Source organism: Gopherus evgoodei, unplaced genomic scaffold, assembly GCF_007399415.2.
Source record: "Gopherus evgoodei ecotype Sinaloan lineage unplaced genomic scaffold, rGopEvg1_v1.p scaffold_35_arrow_ctg1, whole genome shotgun sequence".
NCBI classification, from domain to species: Eukaryota; Metazoa; Chordata; order Testudines; family Testudinidae; genus Gopherus; species Gopherus evgoodei.
The window spans coordinates 5,653,067-5,672,686 of NW_022060027.1; the positions used below are offsets into that span (position 1 = coordinate 5,653,067).

Genomic DNA, 19,620 nt, shown 5'->3' on the forward strand with positions numbered 1-19,620 from the left:
TGTATGCTGCAGCTCGAGGGAAGGGGGGGCAGGTCACAGTACTGAGGCAGCTTCTCTCCGGCTGGATCCTCACCTTTTATTGGGGGGCTGCTGCGTCTTAGGGTTCACCCTCGGGGGAGGGGTACGAGGCTCCGCCCACCCCCAGTCCTGTGTGTGTGGTTTCCGGGGGGGGCGCCTGCCCTGTTCCACCTTTTCCTCCCCGGGGGGTTTGAATATCACTGCCAAGAGAGAGAGAGAGAGAGAGACTGACACCACTGGCAACCCGGACGCCTGGGTTCTATCCCCTGGTCCTAAGAGGAGAGTGGGGTCTAGTGGTTGTGGGGGAGTTGGAAGCCAGGACTCCTGGGTTCTCTCCCTGGTTCTGGGAGGGGAGTGGGGTCTAGTGGTTAGAGGTGGGGCTAGGGGCCAGTCAGGACACCTGGGTTCTCTCCCCGGCTCTGGGGGGGGGAGTGGGGTCTAGTGGTTCGAGCGGGGGAGCTGGGAGCCAGGACACCTGAGTTCTCTCCCTGGCTCTGGGGGGGGGGAGTGGGGTCTAGTGGTTAGAGGTGGGGCTGAGGGCCAGTCAGGACACCTGGGTTCTCTCCCTGGCTCTGGGAGGGGAGTAGGATCCAGTGGTTCGAGCTGGGAGCCAGGACACCTGAGTTCTCTCCCTGGCTCTGGGAGGGGAGTGTGGTCTAGTGATTAGAGGTGGGGCTGAGGGCCAGTCAGGACACCTGGGTTCTCTCCCCGGCTCTGGGGGGGGGGAGTGGGGTCTAGTGGTTAGACATGGAGCTGGGAGCCAGCCAGGACACCTGGGTTTTCTCCCTGGCTCTGGGAGGGGAGTAGGGTCCAGTGGTTCGAGCAGGGGGGGCTGGGAGCCAGGACACCTGAGTTCTCTCCCTGGCTCTGGGAGGGGAGTGGGGTCTAGTGGTTAGAGGTGGGGCTGGAGACCAGCCAGGACCCCTGGGTTCTCTCCCCGGCTCTGGGAAGGGCGAGTGAACTGGTGGTTGAGGAGGGAAGGAGATGCTGGGGCAGGCCTGGGCCCCATGCCCCCTGCACTCACCCTGGCCCGGGCGCCGGGCTGCTGGTAGCGCAGGCGGTATAGCAGTCGCACCCACTGCCCGAAGAGTTGCTCCAGCTGGGCGGGCGGCGCCAGGAGCTGCAGGTAGAAGGTCCGGCCCGAGGCCAGACGCACCTTGAGCCGGTGCCGCAGTTCGTCGTGGATGGAGAGCCGCACGAAGCGCAGGGGCAGCAGCCTGGGTGGGGGAATTCGGGGAGAGGTGGGGGCATTGGGGGGGCAGTTCCAGGCCAGCGGGGGAAGGTGGGAACAGGGAGGTTGCTGATCCGAGGGGGGGATCTTGGGGTGGATCTGTGGGGGGAGGTGATGGCCTGGGGGAGTTGGCAGGTGGGACGATGTGGGGTTTTATTCATCTTATGTTGCATGTGAGTCTTACTGTCCTAAACTAAGACCGTGTGTGCCTCAGTTTCCCTGGGCGCTGCACCAATACTTAGGTGGTGGGAATTGGGGGTGTGATTTTGTGGCCCATGTTTCTCCCACAAGCACCGGACCAGGGTTGACGTGAAATTGGAGCCCTGGTCTGTAAGGACCAGCTTGGGGAACCCCCCTCTGCTGACAGCAGCACATCTGCCTGGTGTCAGCCTCGAGAGAGGACAAGGCCACGGCCTCAGGGTATCCGGTAGCGAAATCTACCCCCACCAGGATGCATTTTTTCCCTGTCCGAGTTGCCTTGGTGAGGGGTCCCACGGCCCCCTTCTGGAAAGTCTCCTCTGGGGTAGGCAAAGGTCTCAAAGCCACTTTCCCTTGTCCCGGGCCTTCCCCGTCTGCTGGCAGGGGTCGCAGGACCTGCATCAGGGACCCCGGGCCAGGAAAAGTTCTGCAGCAGCCACTGCCTGGGGCGCCGGATCCCCTGGTGCCCCGAGCCGGGCCAGATCCCCTGGTGCCCCGAGCCGGGCCGGCTCCAGGTGTTTAGCCGTCCCAAGCGGCGAAGAGAAAAATAAAAAGCCGCAATCGGCGGCACTTCGGCAGCTGCTCTACCGCTGCCGCGGTCCTTCCCTCTGAGAGGGACTGAGGGACCCCCCGCCGAAGATCCAGGGGGCCCCCTTCCATGGGCCGCCCCCAAGCGCTAGCATGCTGCGCTGGTGCCTGGAGCCGGCCCTGGTCCCGAGAGAGGGACGTTGTGGGCCGTGGACAGTAGCTCGTGGCGGTAGCTCTGGGGGACGACCAGCTGCCTCGTGATCCCCCACGACTCCGCTTTCCCTCATTCCTGGCACAGGAATCCCTCTGCCACAGGAATCTCTCTCAGCCGCCTTCCCTCACCGCGCCGTGGCCAGCAAGTTCCCTCTGCTTCTCCAAGGGGGGATCCTTCCGTGGCTCGGCCTGGCATTCGGCGGCTGGGGACCTGCTCCCTCTCGCCGGCTGGGTCCGAGGCTGCAGCCCCGCCAAGTCCTGTCCCCAGTGGCTCCTTTCCTGCCGGGGTAGGGACCGGGGGCCCTGGCAGGGCCACCCAGGGGTTTCGGGGGGCCTGGGGCAAAGCGGGGAAGCTGCGGCGCTTGTACTCATCCGGTGGCAGTTCGGGTCTTCAGTGGCATTTTGGAGGTGGGGAGGCCCTTCAGTCGCTCCGCATCTTCGGCAGCACTGAAGGGCCCCCTGCCGCCAAAGACCCGGACCGCTGCCGGGCCAGGGCTTGCGGGGTCCCTGTGGGGTCTGGGGCAAATTGCCCCACTTGCCCCTCCCCGGGCGGCCCTGGTGTCAGGACAGAGAGCCCGTCGCTGGCGCTGGCTACGGGTCATGACTAGGGCGCTCCCCGGCCACCTCTAAACCGAAACTCTCCGGCCCCTCCTCTGGCCTTTGTCTCGCTTCCCAGGCCGCTCCCCTCTCCTGGCTCTCAGGTCACACAGCTGCACCCAGCTGGGCAGCCTCACCTGCCCCGAGGGCTTCAGCGAAAGTCACACCCCCAGTTCCCATCACCTAGCATTGGTGCAGTGCCCAGGGAAACTGAGGCACACACAGTGTTAGTGTAGGACAATAAGACTCACATGCAACATAACAAACTAAAACCCCACTTCCTCACAGCAGGTTGAGGATGGGAGTGTAAAGGGGCAGGGGTGAGGATCGGTGGGAGGGGGAGAATGTGGGAATCAATTATGGGGGCACAGGGTGCAGGGGTAGGGCTGTGGGGAGTGGGAGATATGGGGGCCCAGGAAGCACCGGGAAGGGGGCATCACAATGGGGGTGCAGGGCAGATGGGGCTGTAGGGTAGGGGGGATGTGGGACAGGGAACAGCAGGAGAGGGATGGGGTTGTGGGGGGGGGCCAGGGAACACTGGGAGGGGGATGGGCTACAGGAGTACAAGGGGATGGGGGTGCAGGGGTGGGGGCCAGGGATTACCAGGAGGGGGATGGGCCACAGGGGTGCAGGGGGATGGGGGGAGCACCAGAAGGAGGGACTCACCCAAAGAGCTCGACCTCCTCCCCCGGCGGGGGCAGCCCCTGGGCACAGCGGCAGCAGCAAGGCCCCGCCGCGGGTGCCAGGACAGGCCGCGCCAGCAGCAGGAGGTTGGGCAGCTCCAGGCGGGGGCTGGTGGCGGCGATGCCCAGGGTCACCCTGTTGGCCACGTCCCCACTCTTGGTCACCTGTGGGGAGTCAGGGAGAGCTGAGGGGGGTGGGGGGTCAGGGCATGTAGGATGGGGTCTGGGAGATGGGCGCCTGGCTGGGGGCAGGACCAAGGGGGTGGGGGCAGTGCTGGGGGGGCAGGGCTCAGGGGATGGGGTCTGGGCAGGGGGGATGGATGCCTGGGGGGGGCAGGAGCAAGGGGAAAGTGGCAGTGCTGGGGGGAGTGGGGCAGTGCTGGGGGGGCAGGGCTCAGGGGATGGGGTCTGGGCAGGGGGGATGGATGCCTGGGGGGGGCAGGAGCAAGGGGAAGGTGGCAGTGCTGGGGGGATGGGGGCAGTGCTGGGGGGGCAGGGCTCAGGGGATGGGGTCTGGGCAGGGGGGATGGATGCCTGGAGGGCAGGACCAAGGGGCCGGGGGCAGTGCTGGGGGGGCAGGGCTCAGGGGACGTGGGCAGGGCCGTGCCCCCCTCACCTGGAGGAAGTCACTCTCGAAGAGCGGGCACTCCTGCAGCTGCCCGTACTCCCCGCGCGCCAGGCAGCGCTGCAGCTGACCCATGCCGCGGCCCGGGCATCGGGAGGGCAGGGGGGGTCCCGGTTATGGCAGCCGGACGCCTGCAGAGATGGGAGGAGGCAAGAGTATGTCAGGTCAGTGCTGGTAAGAGTGACCCCCCCAACTCGCCTGCCCCCAAACTCCCTTCCCTCCTTCTCCCCGCCCCCCAAAAGGGCACCGGGTGCCCCACTCCCGGGTGGGGCAGAACATGGGCGTTTCTGCCCCTGCCCAGGTGTGACTCAGTTTCCCCAGTTGCTGTACATTGCCCCGCACTGGGGACGGCACCCTGCGGCGAGGGGGCTCAGCCTGGAGCGGGCCGGGCCAGAGCTGCCAGACAAGCTGCTCCAGTCTGGGGGCGGACATGGGGGGGCCGGGATCCGAGGGGGCGGGGCCGTGATGCCAGGCGGGGGGCGGGGCCGGGATCTGAGGGGGCGGGGCCGTGATGCCAGGGCAGGGGGGCTGGGATCCGAGGGGGCGGGGCCGTGATGCCAGGCGGGGGGCGGGGCCGGGATCCGAGGGGGCGGGGCCGGGAAACGAGGGGGCGGGGCTGTGATGCGCGGCGGGGGCGGGGGCGGGATCCAATATGGCGCCCGGCGGGGTCAGGAGCCACGGGCTGTGTCTGGTCCGCCCCTATCCCGGCCTGCCCCGCGCGGCGGCTCGGCCCGTGACGTCGGCAGCGCGCGACCATGGCCGCTCTGCGCGCCCGCCGGCTCCTGCCGCTGCTGCTGCTGCTGCTGCCGCTGCCCGGGCGCTGCCGGGGCCTGGGCCCGCGGGTGAGTCGGGGGCGGGGCGCTGCGGCAGAGGGGTCAATATTCATGAGCGGCTCGTTAATATTCATGAGGGGGTTGGCCGTCACGAGGGGCGGTTCGCTCATTAATATTCATGAACTCTATATTAATATGCATGACGCTCAGCTATTCCCATCCCCCCACCCCCTTCCGCACTCCACAGGTGCTACTCTCTCATCAATATTCATGAGGCTATTAACATTCATATGCATGGCCGCCATAGTCTTACTCCAGGGATGGTACGCGGGTTGTTAATATTCATACGGGTGAGAGAACGAATCACAGGCCAAAGGGGTTCATTAATATTCATAGCCTGTCTTGCAAATGCGGCTAATTTGCATACGCTGCATATTCATAAACCTCTGGTAAAGATTTGTGAACATTTCATCGGCCTTCAGCCCTGAGCCTGGGAGCCCGGCAGGCACCGGCCCTGGGTCTGCGACTACATAGACTGTGAATAGGCAGGACGCCTGGGTTCCATCCCTGGGGAGGGGAGGGGGGTCTAGTGGTTAGAGCACAGCTGGGCTCCAGGACGCCTGGGTTCTCCCCCCGGCTCTGGGAGGGGAGTGGTGTCTAGTGGTTAGAGCACGGCTGGGCGCCAGGACGCCTGGGTTCCCCCCCTGGCTCTGGGAGGGGAGTGGGGTCTAGTGGTTAGAGTGGGGGGGGCTGGGAGCCAGGACGCCTGGGCTCTCCCCCCGGCTCTGGGAGGGGAGTGGTGTCTAGTGGTTAGAGTGGGGAGGGCTGGGAGCAGGACGCCTGGGTTCTCCCCCTGGCTCTGGGAGGGGAGTGGGGTCTAGTGGTTAGAGTGGGGGGGGGGGCTGGGAGCCAGGACGCCTGGGTTCTCCCCCCGGCTCTGGGAGGGGAGTGGGGTCTAGTGGTTAGAGTGGGGAGGGCTGGGAGCCAGGACGCCTGGGTTCTCCCCCTGGCTCTGGGAGGGGAGTGGGGTCTAGTGGTTAGAGTGGGGGGGGGCTGGGAGCCAGGACGCCTGGGTTCTCCCCCCGGCTCTGGGAGGGGAGTGGGGTCTAGTGGTTAGTGGGGGGGGCTGGGAGCCAGGACGCCTGGGTTCGCTCCCCGGCCATCGGAGGGGAGTGGGGTCTAGTGGTTAGAGTGGGGGGGGGCTGGGAGCCAGGACGCCTGGGTTCTCCCCCCGGCTCTGGGAGGGGAGTGGTGTCTAGTGGTTAGAGTGGGGAGGGCTGGGAGCCAGGACGCCTGGGTTCTCCCCCTGGCTCTGGGAGGGGAGTGGGGTCTAGTGGTTAGAGTGGGGGGGGGCTGGGAGCCAGGACGCCTGGGTTCTCTCCCCGGCCATGGGAGGGGAGTGGGTTTGCTGATCTGTGTCCTCTCTTGCCCTCAGCCAGGTGAGGGTCGGGACTCCGAGGCCTGTGTCCTCACTCTGCAGCTGGAGCATTCATTTGAGCCAGGTGAGTGGGTAGTTTGGGGCTGGGGGGGTGTCCCACGGGTGGGGCTGGAAGGGGAGGGTTGAGTTGGGGGGGTTCCTGCCCCTGAGCTGTTCTGCTAGAGAAGGTGGGGGCGGGGGAGTCCCTGCCCTGTCCTAATGCTCCTCTGCCTGCCCCCAGACGACAGCATCCGCTTCCGGAAGCGGGGGACCCTGCTCTGGAGCCCGGGGCCCGAGCCCAGCCTCTCGCTGAGCCAGAAGCAGCTGTGCGAGGGGGAGCGTGCCAAGCTGAGGGTGAGTCAGCGGGGGTGGGGGGAGGTTCAGGCAGCCCAGCTGCTGGCGTGGGGCGGGAGGGGTTGCTGGAGGAGGCGGCATGCGGGGCGTTCTCACCCATCCCCATGGTCCCCCCCAGGATGTGGCGGTGCTGAACGGGCTGTACCGGGTGCGAATTCCGCGCCGGCCCCTCGGGGCCGTGGAGGAAGCTGCAGTGGAATACGTCACCTCCTTCGTCCGAGCAGTGAGCCCCCCCCCTTGCCTCCCCCCCCTCTTCCAATCCTGAGCCCTGTGCAGAGATGCCCCTTCCCAGCCCCCACCCCGTGACATGGACCCAGCTCCCTGGCACACCCTGGTGCCCCCCGTCCAACCCCGCAGGGCCTGCTCCCCCCATGGCTCTCTGTCTCTCCTGCAGGCCGGTCCCTTTGGGGTTCCCAGCACCCCCCCAGTGTTTTCTGGGTTGGGGGGATGGAGGTCTTGGTCCCAGCTCCCCCCGCCAAGTGCCCATTGGGTGGGGGAGGGAGAGGGCGGGGGTGCTGGGCAGGTCTGTTCTCTGCTCACGCCCTGCACCCCGCCAGTGCTCGCTGGTGGACTCCCATCTGTCGGACCGGCTGACGGTGCACACGGACGGGGCAGGGAACGTGATCGGCGTCTCCATTGTCACCGTGCCGGGGTCCTGTCACGGCGCTGAGGTGGAAGACGTCGACCTGGAGGCCTTCAACACCACGGTGCTGCTGCAGCAGCCGGTCCCGGCGGCCGTGTGAGTGCGGGGGGGCTGGGGGCAGGAGTTGTCGTGGTCTGGTCTGAGCAGGCACCTGGGGGAGGGATGGTCTGGCCTTGGGAGGCAGTTGGGGGCGGGGGATGGTCTGGCCTTGGGAGGCAGTTGGGGGCGGGGGGGAGTCTCTCTGACAGGTGTTTCCACCCCCCCTCCAGCCCCGAAACTGCAGCGTTCATTGAGCGCCTGGAGCTGGAGCAGGCACAGAGAGCCAAAAACCCACAGGAGCAGAAATCCTTCTTCGCTAAATACGTGAGTGCCGGGACTGCTATTTCCCCCCTACCCCGAGTGCTATGCTGGGACTGCCCCCCGAGTGCTATGCTGGGACCCCCCCGGTCCCCCTGAGCGCTGTGCCAGCACACCCCCAGCACCCCCCCGAGCACTGTGCCGGGACTGCTATTTCCCCCCTACCCCGAGTGCTGCACTGGGACTGCCCCCCGAGTGCTATGCTGGGACCCCCCCGGTCCCCCTGAGCGCTGTGCCGGGACTGCTATTTCCCCCCTACCCCGAGTGCTGCACTGGGACTGCCCCCCGAGTGCTATGCTGGGACCCCCCCGGTCCCCCTGAGCGCTGTGCCGGGACTGCTATTTCCCCCCTACCCCGAGTGCTGCACTGGGACTGCCCCCCGAGTGCTATGCTGGGACCCCCCCGGTCCCCCTGAGCGCTGTGCCGGGACTGCTATTTCCCCCCTACCCCGAGTGCTGCACTGGGACTGCCCCCCGAGTGCTATGCTGGGACCCCCCCGGTCCCCCTGAGCGCTGTGCCGGGACTGCTATTTCCCCCCTACCCCGAGTGCTGCACTGGGACTGCCCCCCGAGTGCTATGCTGGGACCCCCCCGGTCCCCCTGAGCGCTGTGCCGGGACTGCTATTTCCCCCCTACCCCGAGTGCTGCACTGGGACTGCCCCCCGAGTGCTATGCTGGGACCCCCCAGGTCCCCCTGAGCGCTGTGCCAACACACCCCCAGCGCCCCCCCGAGCACTGTGCCGGGACTGCTATTTCCCCCCTACCCCGAGTGCTGCACTGGGACTGCCCCCCGAGTGCTATGCTGGGACCCCCCCGGTCCCCCTGAGCGCTGTGCCAACACACCCCCAGCGCCCCCCCGAGCACTGTGCCGGGACTGCTATTTCCCCCCTACCCCGAGTGCTGCACTGGGACTGCCCCCCGAGTGCTATGCTGGGACCCCCCCGGTCCCCCTGAGCGCTGTGCCAACACACCCCCAGCGCCCCCCCGAGCACTGTGCCAGGACACCCTCCCTCATCGCACTGCCTGGGATGATCCCCCCCCCGGTCCCCCTGAGCGCTGTGCCAACACACCCCCAGCGCCCCCCCGAGCACTGCGCCAGGACACCCTCCCTCATCGCACTGCCTGGGATGATCCCCCCCCCGGTCCCCCTGAGCGCTGTGCCAACACACCCCCAGCGCCCCCCCGAGCACTGCGCCAGGACACCCTCCCTCATCGCACTGCCTGGGATGATCCCCCCCCCGGTCCCCCTGAGCGCTGTGCCAACACACCCCCAGCGCCCCCCCGAGCACTGTGCCGGGACTGCTATTTCCCCCCTACCCCGAGTGCTGCACTGGGACTGCCCCCCGAGTGCTATGCTGGGACCCCCCCAGTCCCCCTGAGCGCTGTGCCAACACACCCCCAGCACCCCCCCGAGCACTGCGCCGGGACTGCTATTTCCCCCCTACCCCGAGTGCTGCACTGGGACTGTCCCCCGAGTGCTATGCTGGGACCCCCCCGGTCCCCCTGAGCGCTGTGCCAACACACCCCTAGCACCCCCCCGAGCACTGCGCCGGGACTGCTATTTCCCCCCTACCCCGAGTGCTGCACTGGGACTGCCCCCCGAGTGCTATGCTGGGACCCCCCCGGTCCCCCTGAGCGCTGTGCCAACACACCCCCAGCACCCCCCCGAGCACTGTGCCAGGACACCCTCCCTCATCGCACTGCCTGGGATGATCCCCCCCCCCGGTCCCCCTGAGCGCTGTGCCAACACACCCCCAGCGCCCCCCCGAGCACTGCGCCAGGACACCCTCCCTCATCGCACTGCCTGGGATGACCCCCCCCAGGCACTGCAGCGAGACCGCCCCACTACCCCTCCAGCGCTGCATCTAGTCCCCCCAACACACAAACCCAAGAAACCCCCCCTCCCCCCATCACTGCCTGGGACCACCCCTCCCCCAGTACTACATTAAGAGCCCTCCACCCACCGTGCTGCCCAGGACCCCCCGCATGCAGCACTGCCCCAGGACCCCTCAGCATTACCCCCACTTCAGATACCGATGCCCAGAACCCCCGCTTCAAACCTCTCCTGCCCCAGGACCTCCCCTGCTCAAACTGACCGGCGGGGGGGGGGCTCAGCTCCTTGCCAGGGCGTGCCCCCCCACCCCCCCTGACATGTGCTCTCCCCCCCACAGTGGCATTTAATTCTGGGTGGGGCCGTGCTTCTCCTGGCCACCGGCTCGGTGAAAGTCCCGCGGGAGCCCGGAAGCCAGCCCTGAGCAGCCAAGTAAAACCCCCCACCCACCGCTGCCCCCTCCCCACCTGCGATTACCCCCCCCCCAGCCAGCAGGGAGTCTGCCCTGGGCCCAGCCCGTCTTGGCAGTCTGTGCCTGGGGGTGTCTGGCCGTGGGGGGTGGGTCACTGCCCTGGCTTCCCCATCACTCCCTGCTGGCCCTGGGAGGATCTCAGTGCCCCTGCCCGGTGGCTGACCTCCCCCACCCCACCCCCTTCCTCTCACTAGGGCGGTGACAATCGCTGGTGCTGGGGCTTTCTGATCACTTGGGGGGAGGTGGTGGGGCAGCAGCTTGGTACCTGCCCCTGTGGGTCCTGGGTGGGCTCTTGTGTGGCTACTCCCATGGGGTGGGGGTGCCTGCAGGAGGAGTCCCCTGCCCCCACTAACGCCCCCCATCCCTCTCTCTCTCCAGTGGATGTACATAATTCCCGTGGTGCTGTTCCTCATGATGTCCGGAGCACCTGATGCCGGTGGCCAGGGCGGTGGCAACGGGGGTGGAGCTGGTGGCGGGGGCAGGTGATGATCGCCCTTATGCTGTGGGGCATGGGGGGGCCTTCTGGGAGCCGCCTGAACCCCCAAAAGGCAGGGGGAGGGGCTGAGCCCGTCGTGCCCTCGGCTCTGGGTGTAGGTGTGGGGCTGGGACCCCATGGCGGTAAATAAAGGCTGTCCTGGACCCGCTCCTGTCTCCTGTGGTGAGTGGGGGGCTGGGGGAGGGGGAAACTGGGAACGGGGGATGAGATTGGGGAGGACGGGGGGCTGGGCTGGGGGGCAAGAAGAGAGAGTGAGGTGGGGAAAACCATGGGGGGGGCTGAGATGCGAGAGGTGATGGGGTGGGTGCAGGAGACACAACAAACCCTCCCCCCCCATGGGTGCTGTGGGGCTGGAGTGGTTGACCTCTGGGTAGGGCTGTGACTCCGCCCACCCAGTCCCATGGACCCAGGGGGCTGCCCCGGCACCCACCTGCTGACTGTGCCCCCCCAGGGGGCTTTCCCATGCCGAGCCGCTCCCCTGCGTGGAGAGGGGGAGGGGGGCTGTCCAGCCCTGACCTGATCTGGCACCATGGGAACCGGAACCACACAGAACCGGGACCTGGCCTCTAGAAGCTGCTGCTCTAGAACCCCCAGCCCCTGGCGTGGGTGTGAGGGGGGAGGCCGGGCGCCTGGGTTCCTTCCATCCCCAGCTCTGGGGGTGGGGTGGATACCTGGGTTCCGTCCCCAGCACTGAGGGGAAGGGGGGGCTTGAGGGAGCCCGGACACCTGGGTTCCTTCCATCCCCAGCTCTGGGAGTGGGGTGGATACCTGGGTTCCGTCCCCAGCGCTGAGGGGAAGGGGGGGCTGGGGGGAGCCCGGGCGCCTGGGTTCCTTCCATCCCCAGCTCTGGGGGTGGGGTGAATACCTGGATTCCGTCCCCAGCGCTGAGGGGAAGGGGGGGCTGGGGGGAGCCCGGACACCTGGGTTCCTTCCATCCTCAGCTCTGGGAGTGGGGTGGATACCTGGGTTCCGTCCCCAGCGCTGAGGGGAAGGGGAGGCTGGGGGGAGCCCGGACACCTGGGTTCCTTCCATCCCCAGCTCTGGGGGTGGGGTGGATACCTGGGTTCCGTCCCCAGCGCTGAGGGGAAGGGGGGGCTGGGGGGAGCCCGGACACCTGGGTTCCTTCCATCCCCAGCTCTGGGAGTGGGGTGGATACCTGGGTTCCGTCCCCAGCGCTGAGGGGAAGGGGGGGCTGGGGGGATCCCGGACACCTGGGTTCCTTCCATCCCCAGCTCTGGGAGTGGGGTGGATACCTGGGTTCCGTCCCCAGCGCTGAGGGGAAGGGGGAGCTGGGGGGAGCCCGGACACCTGGGTTCCTTCCATCCCCAGCTCTGGGAGTGGGGTGGATACCTGGGTTCCGTCCCCAGCGCTGAGGGGAAGGGGGGGCTGGGGGGATCCCGGACACCTGGGTTCCTTCCATCCCCAGCTCTGGGAGTGGGGTGGATACCTGGGTTCCGTCCCCAGCGCTGAGGGGAAGGGGGAGCTGGGGGGAGCCCGGACACCTGGGTTCCTTCCATCCCCAGCTCTGGGAGTGGGGTGGATACCTGGGTTCCGTCCCCAGCGCTGAGGGGAAGGGGGAGCTGGGGGGAGCCCGGACACCTGGGTTCCTTCCATCCCCAGCTCTGGGAGTGGGGTGGATACCTGGGTTCCGTCCCCAGCGCTGAGGGGAAGGGGGGGCTGGGGGAGCCCGGACACCTGGGTTCCGTCCCCAGTTCTGGAGGGGGTGGGGGAGCCTGAACACCTGGGGGCGACACCTGCGTTCTGTCACCAGCTTTGGAGAGGGGAGGGGGAACTCGGACGCCCGGGTTCGATTGGGGTCATACCCCCCTCCCACCTTTTAACTATGGACAAAGCGAGGTCCCACCCTCTTTCTATTTTCCAGCTCCCTAAGTGGGGGTTGGTGCTGTCTGTCTCCTTTCCTGCGCTCCCATTGGCTGTTGGCGCTGTCCGTTTGCGCCGTTTGGAGCCCCGCCTTCCTGCCGGACTCCTCACCTCCTCGCTCCACTCTGCGCTCTCATTGGCCGCTGGGAGGATTTCGGCCCGCCCCTACGCAATCCCGCGGTCCCATTGGCTGGCGGTTCGTCACAGCGCCTCGCCCCTTCCTAGGAGCGCGTTCCCATTGGCGGGCGGAGCCGCCGTCGGCCGCTGATTGGCTTTGCGGAGAGAGGCAGGGAGCGCGCTGATTGGCTGGCCCGGGGTGTCAGCGGGGACCCACGTTCCCGATCGATATGGGCGGCTGAGGCGGCCTGGCCGGGGCAGGAGTCTCCCGTCGCGGTGCCGCCCGAGCGCCGAGCAGGTGGGGGCGGGGCCGGCCTCGCGCCGGGGGCGTTCGCGGGGGCGGGAGACCTGGGGGAGGCGGGGGGGGGCATCACCCATGGGGGGCGGGGCTAAGTCAATAGGGTTGGTGTCAAGGGGGCGGGGCTAAGTCAGAGGGGGTGGTGTCAAAGGGGCGGGGCTACGTCTGGGGTGGTGTCAAGGGGGCGGGGCTAAGTCAATGGCTGTTGTCGGGGGCGGGGCTAAGTCAGTGGGGTGGTGTCAAGGGGCGGGGCTGGAATCACGGGGAGGGGCTAAGACAGTGGGGTGGTGTCAAGGGGCGGGGCTGGAATCACGGGGGAGGGGCTAAGACAGTGGGGTGGTGTCAAGGGGCGGGGCTGGTGTCAAGGGGCGGGGCTAAGTCAGTCGGGGCCGTTATCAAGGGGTAGGGCTAAAACAGTGGGGTGGTATCAAGGAGGCGGGGCTAAGCCAGTGTTGGGGGGGCTGGAAGGGGGAGGGGCTAAACCAGTGGGGGACAGGGCTGGCATTGAGTGGGAGGGGCTAATCTAGTGGGGGGAGGGGCTGGTATGGGGGGAAATCCCCCCATACTGAGTTATTCCCTAAGGGCAGTTACTGTGGGGGCAAAGGTGAGGGGTGGCCAGTCTTTTGGGGGAGGGCAGTTTCGGGGCCTGCCGGCCTCTGCCCCATCCTCACACTGCCAATCTCTGCCCCCCCCCCCAGGACCGTGATGCAGGTGTCGGAGGATGCGTGTGCCCAGCTGGAGGATGAGCTGCTCTGTGAGTGTGACCCCCAACCCCTCTGAGACCCCTCCATGTCCCCTCTCTCCTCCCCCAGTCTCCAGGGATGAGGATGCAGGGGCTGTTTGGGTGCACGGTTTTGGGGTCCCCTTTCCCTGCAGTCTCTGGGGATCAGGGTGTAGGGGGTGTTTGGGTGCAGGGTTTTGAGGCCCCCTTTCCCCACAGTCTCTGGGGATCAGGGTGCAGGATTTTGGGGCCCCCTTTCCCTGCAATCTCCGGGGATCAGGGTGCAGGTGGTGTTTGGGTGCAGGGTTTGGGGCCCCCTTTCCCCGCAGTCTCTGGGAATCAGAGTGCAGGGGTGTTTGGGTGCAGGGTTTTGGGGTCCCCTTTCCCCGCAGTCACTGGGAATCAGGTTCAGGGGGTGTTTGGGTGCAGGGTTTTGGGGCCCCCTTTCCCCGCAGTCTCTGGGAATCAGGGTGCAGGGAGTGTTTGGGTGCAGGGTTTTGGGGTCCCCTTTCCCCGCAGTCTCTGGGGATCAGGGTGCAGAGGGTGTTTGGGTTCAGGGTTTTGGGATCCTCTTTCCCCTCAGTCTCCGGGGATCAGGGTGTAGAGGGTGTTTGGGTGCAGGGTTTTGGGGTCCCCTTTCCCCACAGTCTCTGGGGATCAGGATGCAGGGGGTGTTTGGGTGCAGGGTTTTTGGGCCCCCTTTCCCCGCAGTCTCTGGGGATCAGCGTGCAGGGTTTTGGGGTCTCCTTTCCCTGCACTCTCTGGGGAACAGGGTGCAGGGTTTTGGGGTCCCCTTTCCCCATAGTCTCTGGGGATCAGGGTGCAGGGTTTTGGGGCCCCCTCTCACTCTCTCTCCCCGCCCCCCAGTCTGCGAGGATTGCCGGCTGTACTTCCGGGACACCTGCCCCCAGCATGGGGTGCCCACCTTCATCGCCGACTCGCCCGTGCCAGCCCGGGCGCCCTCGCGGGCCCTGCTCTCCCTGCCCCAAGGGCTGCTGGTGAAGGAGCGGCCCCAGGGCGGGCTGGGCGTGTGGAGCGCCCTGCCTGCCCTGCCCCGCGGCTGCATCTTCGGCCCCTACCAGGGGGAGGTGGTGCTGGAGCACGGGGAGTGCACCCTCTTCTCCTGGGCGGTAAGTGCCTCCCGCGGCCCCCCCAGCCCGTCCTCCATGGGGAGGGGTGATCCCTCAGGGAAGCAGGGGTCTCCCTTGGGGTGCTGGGGGGGTTGGTCTCTCTGGGCACTGACCCCCTCCCTCTGCCCCCCCAGGTACGGGAAAACGGCTCCTATTTCTACATTGATGCCTCTGATGACTCCAAGTCCAGTTGGATGAGGTGAGGGCTGGAGGGACCCCCTCCCCACTCCATTGGCTCCTGCATGACACCCCATTTCCTGCCCTGCTGGGGTGTCCAGGGGTCCCTGCTCTGGTTTGGGGGTTACCCATTACCCCCCCCTACTGCCCAGGGGTCTGGGTTGGGGGTTCCCCATTATCCCCCACTGCCCAGGGGTCCCTGCTCTGGGTTGGGGGTTCCCCATTACCCCTCACTGCCCAGGTGTCCCTGCTCTGGTTTGGGGGTTACCCATTACCCCCCCTACTGTCCAGGTGTCCCTGCTCTGGTTTGGGGGTTACCCATTACCCCCCCCTACTGTCCAGGGGTCCCTGCTCTGGGTTGGGGGTCCCCCATTATCCCTCACTGCCCAGGTGTCCCTGCTCTGGGCTAGGGGTTCTCCCCATTGCCTCCATCTGCCCAGGGGGTCCCTGCTCTGGGCTGGGGGTTCCCCCCATTGCCCCCCTTCTGCCCAGGGGGTCCCTGCTGTGGGCTGGGGGTTCCCCCATTACCCCCCCACTGCCCAGGGGGTCCTCCCCATTAGCCCCCTCTGCCCAGGGTCCCTGCTCTGGAGTGGGGGAGTCCCTTACGGGGGCAGCCTTGTGATCCCCCCCTCCTCCTACCGGGTGGGGGGGACCTTGACTCCCCCCCACCCCCCCCCCCCAGATACGTGGCCTGCGCCTCCACGGAGGAGGAGCACAACCTGACGGTGTTCCAGTACCGCGGGCGCATCTACTACCGGGCCTGCCAGGCCATCGGTGCCGGCGCCGAGCTGCTCGTCTGGATCGGGGAGGAGTACGCCCGCACCCTGGGGCTCCAGCTGGGTAAGAGGGGGGTGTTCTCAGGGCGGGTGGGGGCACCTGCTGGCTGCCTTCTCCCCCCATCCCAATCCCTTGGAGACAGAGCCCCCTCCCCCCCACATAGCCCTCTGGGGTGATGCAGCCTCCCTGGAACCCCACCCCTGAGGACAGAGAGGGTGGGGCTGTTTCCTTGGGGGCGGGGTCACACAGCCCTCATGTCCCATCCCCTGAGGCCAGAGGGGATGGGGCTGCATCTCTGTGGGGCAGAGTTACACAGCCCACCCCATATTGCACCCCCTGATGACAGAGGGGGCGGGGCTTCATCTCCATGGGGGCGGGGTCACACACAGCCTGCCCTGCCCCCAGTCTAACTCTCCACCTCCCCCCAGGGGCGCATTTCAAGTATGAGTTTGGGGAGAAGGAGCTGCTGCTGAAGATGTTCCAGGACCTGCAGGCCAAGCCCCCCGAGCCGGCGCCCACCGCCACCCCCTACCTCTGTGGCGACCTGGCCTCTCCCGGGGGGCACTTGCGCAAGGCTGGCCCCCCGGCCCCGGCTTTCCCGCTGCTGGAGGGCACCCAGAACCTGGTGGGGCTGGGCCGGGCCCAGAGCCGCTACTGGACTTTCTTTGGCTTCCAGGGGGACGCCTATGGGCGCATCCTGGATAAAACCAAGATCATCTGCAAGCTCTGCGGGGTGCGGCTCTCCTACAGTGGCAACACCACCAACCTGCGCCAGCACCTCATCTACAAGCACCGGCAGGAGTACAACCAGCTGGTGGGGGCGCCGGACCCGCCCAAGGGGGCGCTGCCCCCTGCTGCCCCCCTGGCCAGGACCACCCGGGCCGTGGCCGACTTCCTGGTCTGGGATCTGATGCCGCTGGAGGTGGTGGAAGGGGAGGGCTTTGGGCAGATGCTGAACGCCCTGGACCCCGGCTACAAGCCGCCAGCCGCTGCCTTCCTGGCCCACACCCTGCTGCGGGAGCGCCACCTGCAGGGCCAGGCCAAGGTGATGGCGCTGGCACGGGGGCTGCCCCACTGCGCCCTCAGCCTGGACCTCTGGCCCCACAGCCCCAGCCTCTCCTACCTCACCCTCACCCTGCACTATGTGGACGACACCTTTGAGGCCTGTGCGCGGGTGCTGGGCAGCCGTCCCGTGCCGGAGGAGCCGACCCCCGAGAGCCTGGCGGAGGCGCTGGGCTGGGCAGCGGAGGAGTGGGGGGTGAGGGAGAGCGGGACCTACGCCGTGGGGCCCCACGGACCCGCTGCCCGGCAGGCGGCCGCGGCCCTGGGCTGGCAGGCCCTGCCCTGTGTGGGGCAGGCCCTGGGGGGTGCCACGGAGGCCGTGCTGGCCCTGCCGCCTATCCGGAGCGCCCTGGAGCGGTGCCGGCGCCTGGCAGTGTGGGCGCTGGCCGTGCCAGGCCGCGCCGAGGAGCCCCTCCTCCGGGCTCAGCTCAAGCGTTTCCTGCGGGACGGGGCCCAGTGGCAGAGCGCCCACGGGCTGCTGCACGGGCTGCTGGAGCAGGCTGAGGCGCTGGGCGGGCTGGGGCCCCAGGAGGAGCCAGCCCTGCGCCCCCAGGACTGGGCCGCTCTCCAGGACGCAGCCGACGTCCTCAAGCCCCTGGCGGTGGCCGCCTCCACCTTCACAAAGGATCCCTTCGCGGGGCTCTCGCTGGTCAAACCCGTCCTCACTTCCCTGCTGTACAAGCACCTGGCGCCAGGCGAGTGGGACTCAGAGCTGGCGCGGGCGGCCAAGGGGGCGGCCCACCGGGAGCTGAGCCGGCGCTACGCCGAGCCCGAGGTGGAGCGCGCCCTCAACCTGGCCTGCGCTCTGGACCCCCGCTTCCGCAGCCTGGACTTCCTGAGCCCGCCTGACCGCGTGGAGACCCTGCGGCTGCTGGCGCTGGAGGCTGCCCGCCTGGCCGAGGTGCCCGGCGCCAGCCCCTCCCCGCCGCCCCCCAAGCAGCCCCGGCAGGACTCGGCCATCGAGTACCTGCTGGGAGACCTGTGCAGCGTGCGGGGCGGCGCCGGGGTGGCCTCGGTGCAGCAGCGGGCAGAGCAGGAGTGCGCCAGCTTCCAGACGGCCGGGGCCTCCTCCCTGGGCCAGGAGCCCCTGCAGTGGTGGAAGACGCATCATGCCCAGTACCCGCTGCTGGCCCGGGCGGCCCGCCAGCTGCTGTGCGTGCCCGCCACAGCTGCCCCCACCGCCTGGCTCTTCGGGGAGGCCGGCCAGGCCGTCTACAGGAAGCGGGCGGCCCTGGCGCCGGAGCACGTCGACATGCTGCTCTTCCTGCATGGCAACCGGGCTGTGCTCTGAGCTGGGGCAGGGGAGCCCGGCTGGACCGGCTGCCCTGGGGGGGGGGGACCCAAGGCTGTACCTCCTGCTCTGGGGGAGACCCTGAGCTGTACCTTCTGCCTGGGGGGGAGGTAGGAGACCCCAGGCTGTACCTCCAGCCTTTGGGGGGGGATCCCAGGCTGTATCTCTTAGGGTGGAGTAAGGGATCTCAGGCTGTACCTCCTTCCCTGGGGGGGGAACCTGGGGTGTACCTCCTGCCTGGGGGGTTGCGGGGTAGGGGATCCCAGGCTGTACCTCCTGCCCGGGGGGGGTAGGGGATCCCAGGCTGTACCTCCTGACTGGGGGGGTAGGGGATCCCAGGCTGTACCTCCTTCCCTGGGGGGGGATCCCAGGCTGTACCTCCTTCCCTGGGGGGGGATCCCAGGCTGTACCTCCTGCCTGGGGGGGAAGGGACTACGGGTCTGTCTCCTGCCCTGGGAGGGGGGACTTGTGGGAGCCCCTGCTGCCTCCCCCCTCCATGTTCACCGCCTGGCACCAAACACATCATACCCAGCACTTCCAAGCCTCCTGGGGGGGCTGCCCCATGGGCCCACCATCCTGGTGGCAAACAGCCAGCCCCCCTACGGGGGGGAGGGGATGGTCCACCAGTGCTGGGGGGGGGCGAAGGAGGAATCGTCCAAGTTCTTTAGCTGGGGGGCAGTGAGAGAGGGGCCCATAGGCAATGAGAGGTGGGCGAGAGAGGAATAGTCCATGTATGGTGGGGAGGGTGGGTTGGTTTCTGGGTTAGAGAGGAATAGTCCATTTGTGCTGGGAGGGGGGAGAGAGGGAGGAATAGTCCATGTGCCGGGTGTGTGTGTGCCTGAGAGGAATAATCCATGTGTGTAAGGGGGGAGGTGTATGAGAGGAATAGTCCATGTAAGATGGGAGCGGGGGTGAGAGAGGAATATGCCATGTGTGTTGAGGGAGGGGGGATACACCATGGGGGGAGGGCGGGTGGCAGAGAGGAATAGTCCATGTAAGCTGGGGGAGGGGGAGGGAGGAATAGTCCATGGGTGCCTGGAGGGAGGGTCACAGCACAAGGACAGAGCCAAAGGTACCCCCCACTTTCCTTAGGAGCCATCTATGCTGGCGGGGATGTTTGATACACCCCCCCCCCACGCCTGCACTGTGATGACTGACTGTCGTGCCCCCCTCACTAGCATCCTCCTGCCCCCAGGCTCAATGGGGGACTCCCCATGCACCCCCTCCCCCTGCAGCAGCAGCACCAGGATGCAGCTAATAATTGCAAACCAAAGAATGGAGCCCCCCCCCGAGCTCCCAAACCCCATCCTCTGTGATCCCGCAGCCCTGCACTGCCCCCTGGTTGCCCCATTCCTGCCCCTGTGACCCCCCAGCCCTCCCTCCGTCCAGTTCTCTGTCCCACCCAGTCCCTTTCACCCCCCCTGACCCTCTTGCTTCAGCCCCACCCCGCATGTGCAGCTGAATGCTGAGATTGTGCACCCAGAGTTTTGAAGTCCAAGCAGAAACGTTCCCATGAGTCTAAACCTGGCCCAGGCCCGGCCTGCGGGTGGGTGGGGAGCCTGTGGCGCCTTCCCTCACCCCCGCCAGCCAGCCACAGACCTGGGCTGCCCATGGCAGGAAAAGAAACCAAAAAAACTAAACTAAAAACGAATAAAAGAGTTTCTATTTTACCAGCGACGCCTGCAAGTATAACTGGGGGAGGGGGCTGCCCTGCGGGGTACTCGTGGGGGA

General features: G+C 67.4%; 3 protein-coding genes across 4 annotated transcripts; 2 read left to right on the forward strand and 1 right to left on the reverse strand.

Annotated features, from left to right (window-relative positions):
• Window positions 1–62: 62 nt before the first annotated feature.
• Window positions 63–4,200, reverse strand: FAM71E1 (family with sequence similarity 71 member E1). The gene is made up of 5 exons (XM_030545102.1): window positions 4,085–4,200; window positions 3,520–3,633; window positions 3,452–3,468; window positions 1,043–1,235; window positions 63–218 (listed from the first exon to the last, which is right to left on the reverse strand). The coding sequence occupies exons 1-5, from the start codon at window positions 4,166–4,168 to the stop codon at window positions 216–218; spliced, it is 411 nt and encodes a 136-aa protein (XP_030400962.1). The 5' UTR covers window positions 4,169–4,200; the 3' UTR covers window positions 63–215.
• A 648-nt stretch (window positions 4,201–4,848) lies between these two features.
• On the forward strand, window positions 4,849–10,583 carry EMC10 (ER membrane protein complex subunit 10). Its single transcript, XM_030545103.1, has 7 exons — window positions 4,849–4,935; window positions 6,302–6,368; window positions 6,525–6,637; window positions 6,756–6,860; window positions 7,195–7,376; window positions 7,550–7,643; window positions 10,318–10,583. The coding sequence occupies exons 1-7, from the start codon at window positions 4,849–4,851 to the stop codon at window positions 10,423–10,425; spliced, it is 756 nt and encodes a 251-aa protein (XP_030400963.1). The 3' UTR covers window positions 10,426–10,583.
• Window positions 10,584–12,633: 2,050 nt separating this feature from the next.
• On the forward strand, window positions 12,634–18,160 carry LOC115641743 (zinc finger BED domain-containing protein 1-like). Of its 2 annotated transcripts, XM_030545099.1 has the most exons (6): window positions 12,634–12,731; window positions 13,430–13,485; window positions 14,320–14,582; window positions 14,717–14,781; window positions 15,442–15,599; window positions 15,965–18,160. In XM_030545099.1, the coding sequence occupies exons 2-6, from the start codon at window positions 13,437–13,439 to the stop codon at window positions 17,887–17,889; spliced, it is 2,460 nt and encodes an 819-aa protein (XP_030400959.1). In that variant the 5' UTR covers window positions 12,634–12,731; window positions 13,430–13,436; the 3' UTR covers window positions 17,890–18,160. The 2 variants fall into 2 exon arrangements, with proteins under 2 accessions (XP_030400959.1, XP_030400960.1); XM_030545100.1 differs by lacking the exon at window positions 14,320–14,582.
• The last annotated feature ends 1,460 nt before the right edge of the window (window positions 18,161–19,620 follow it).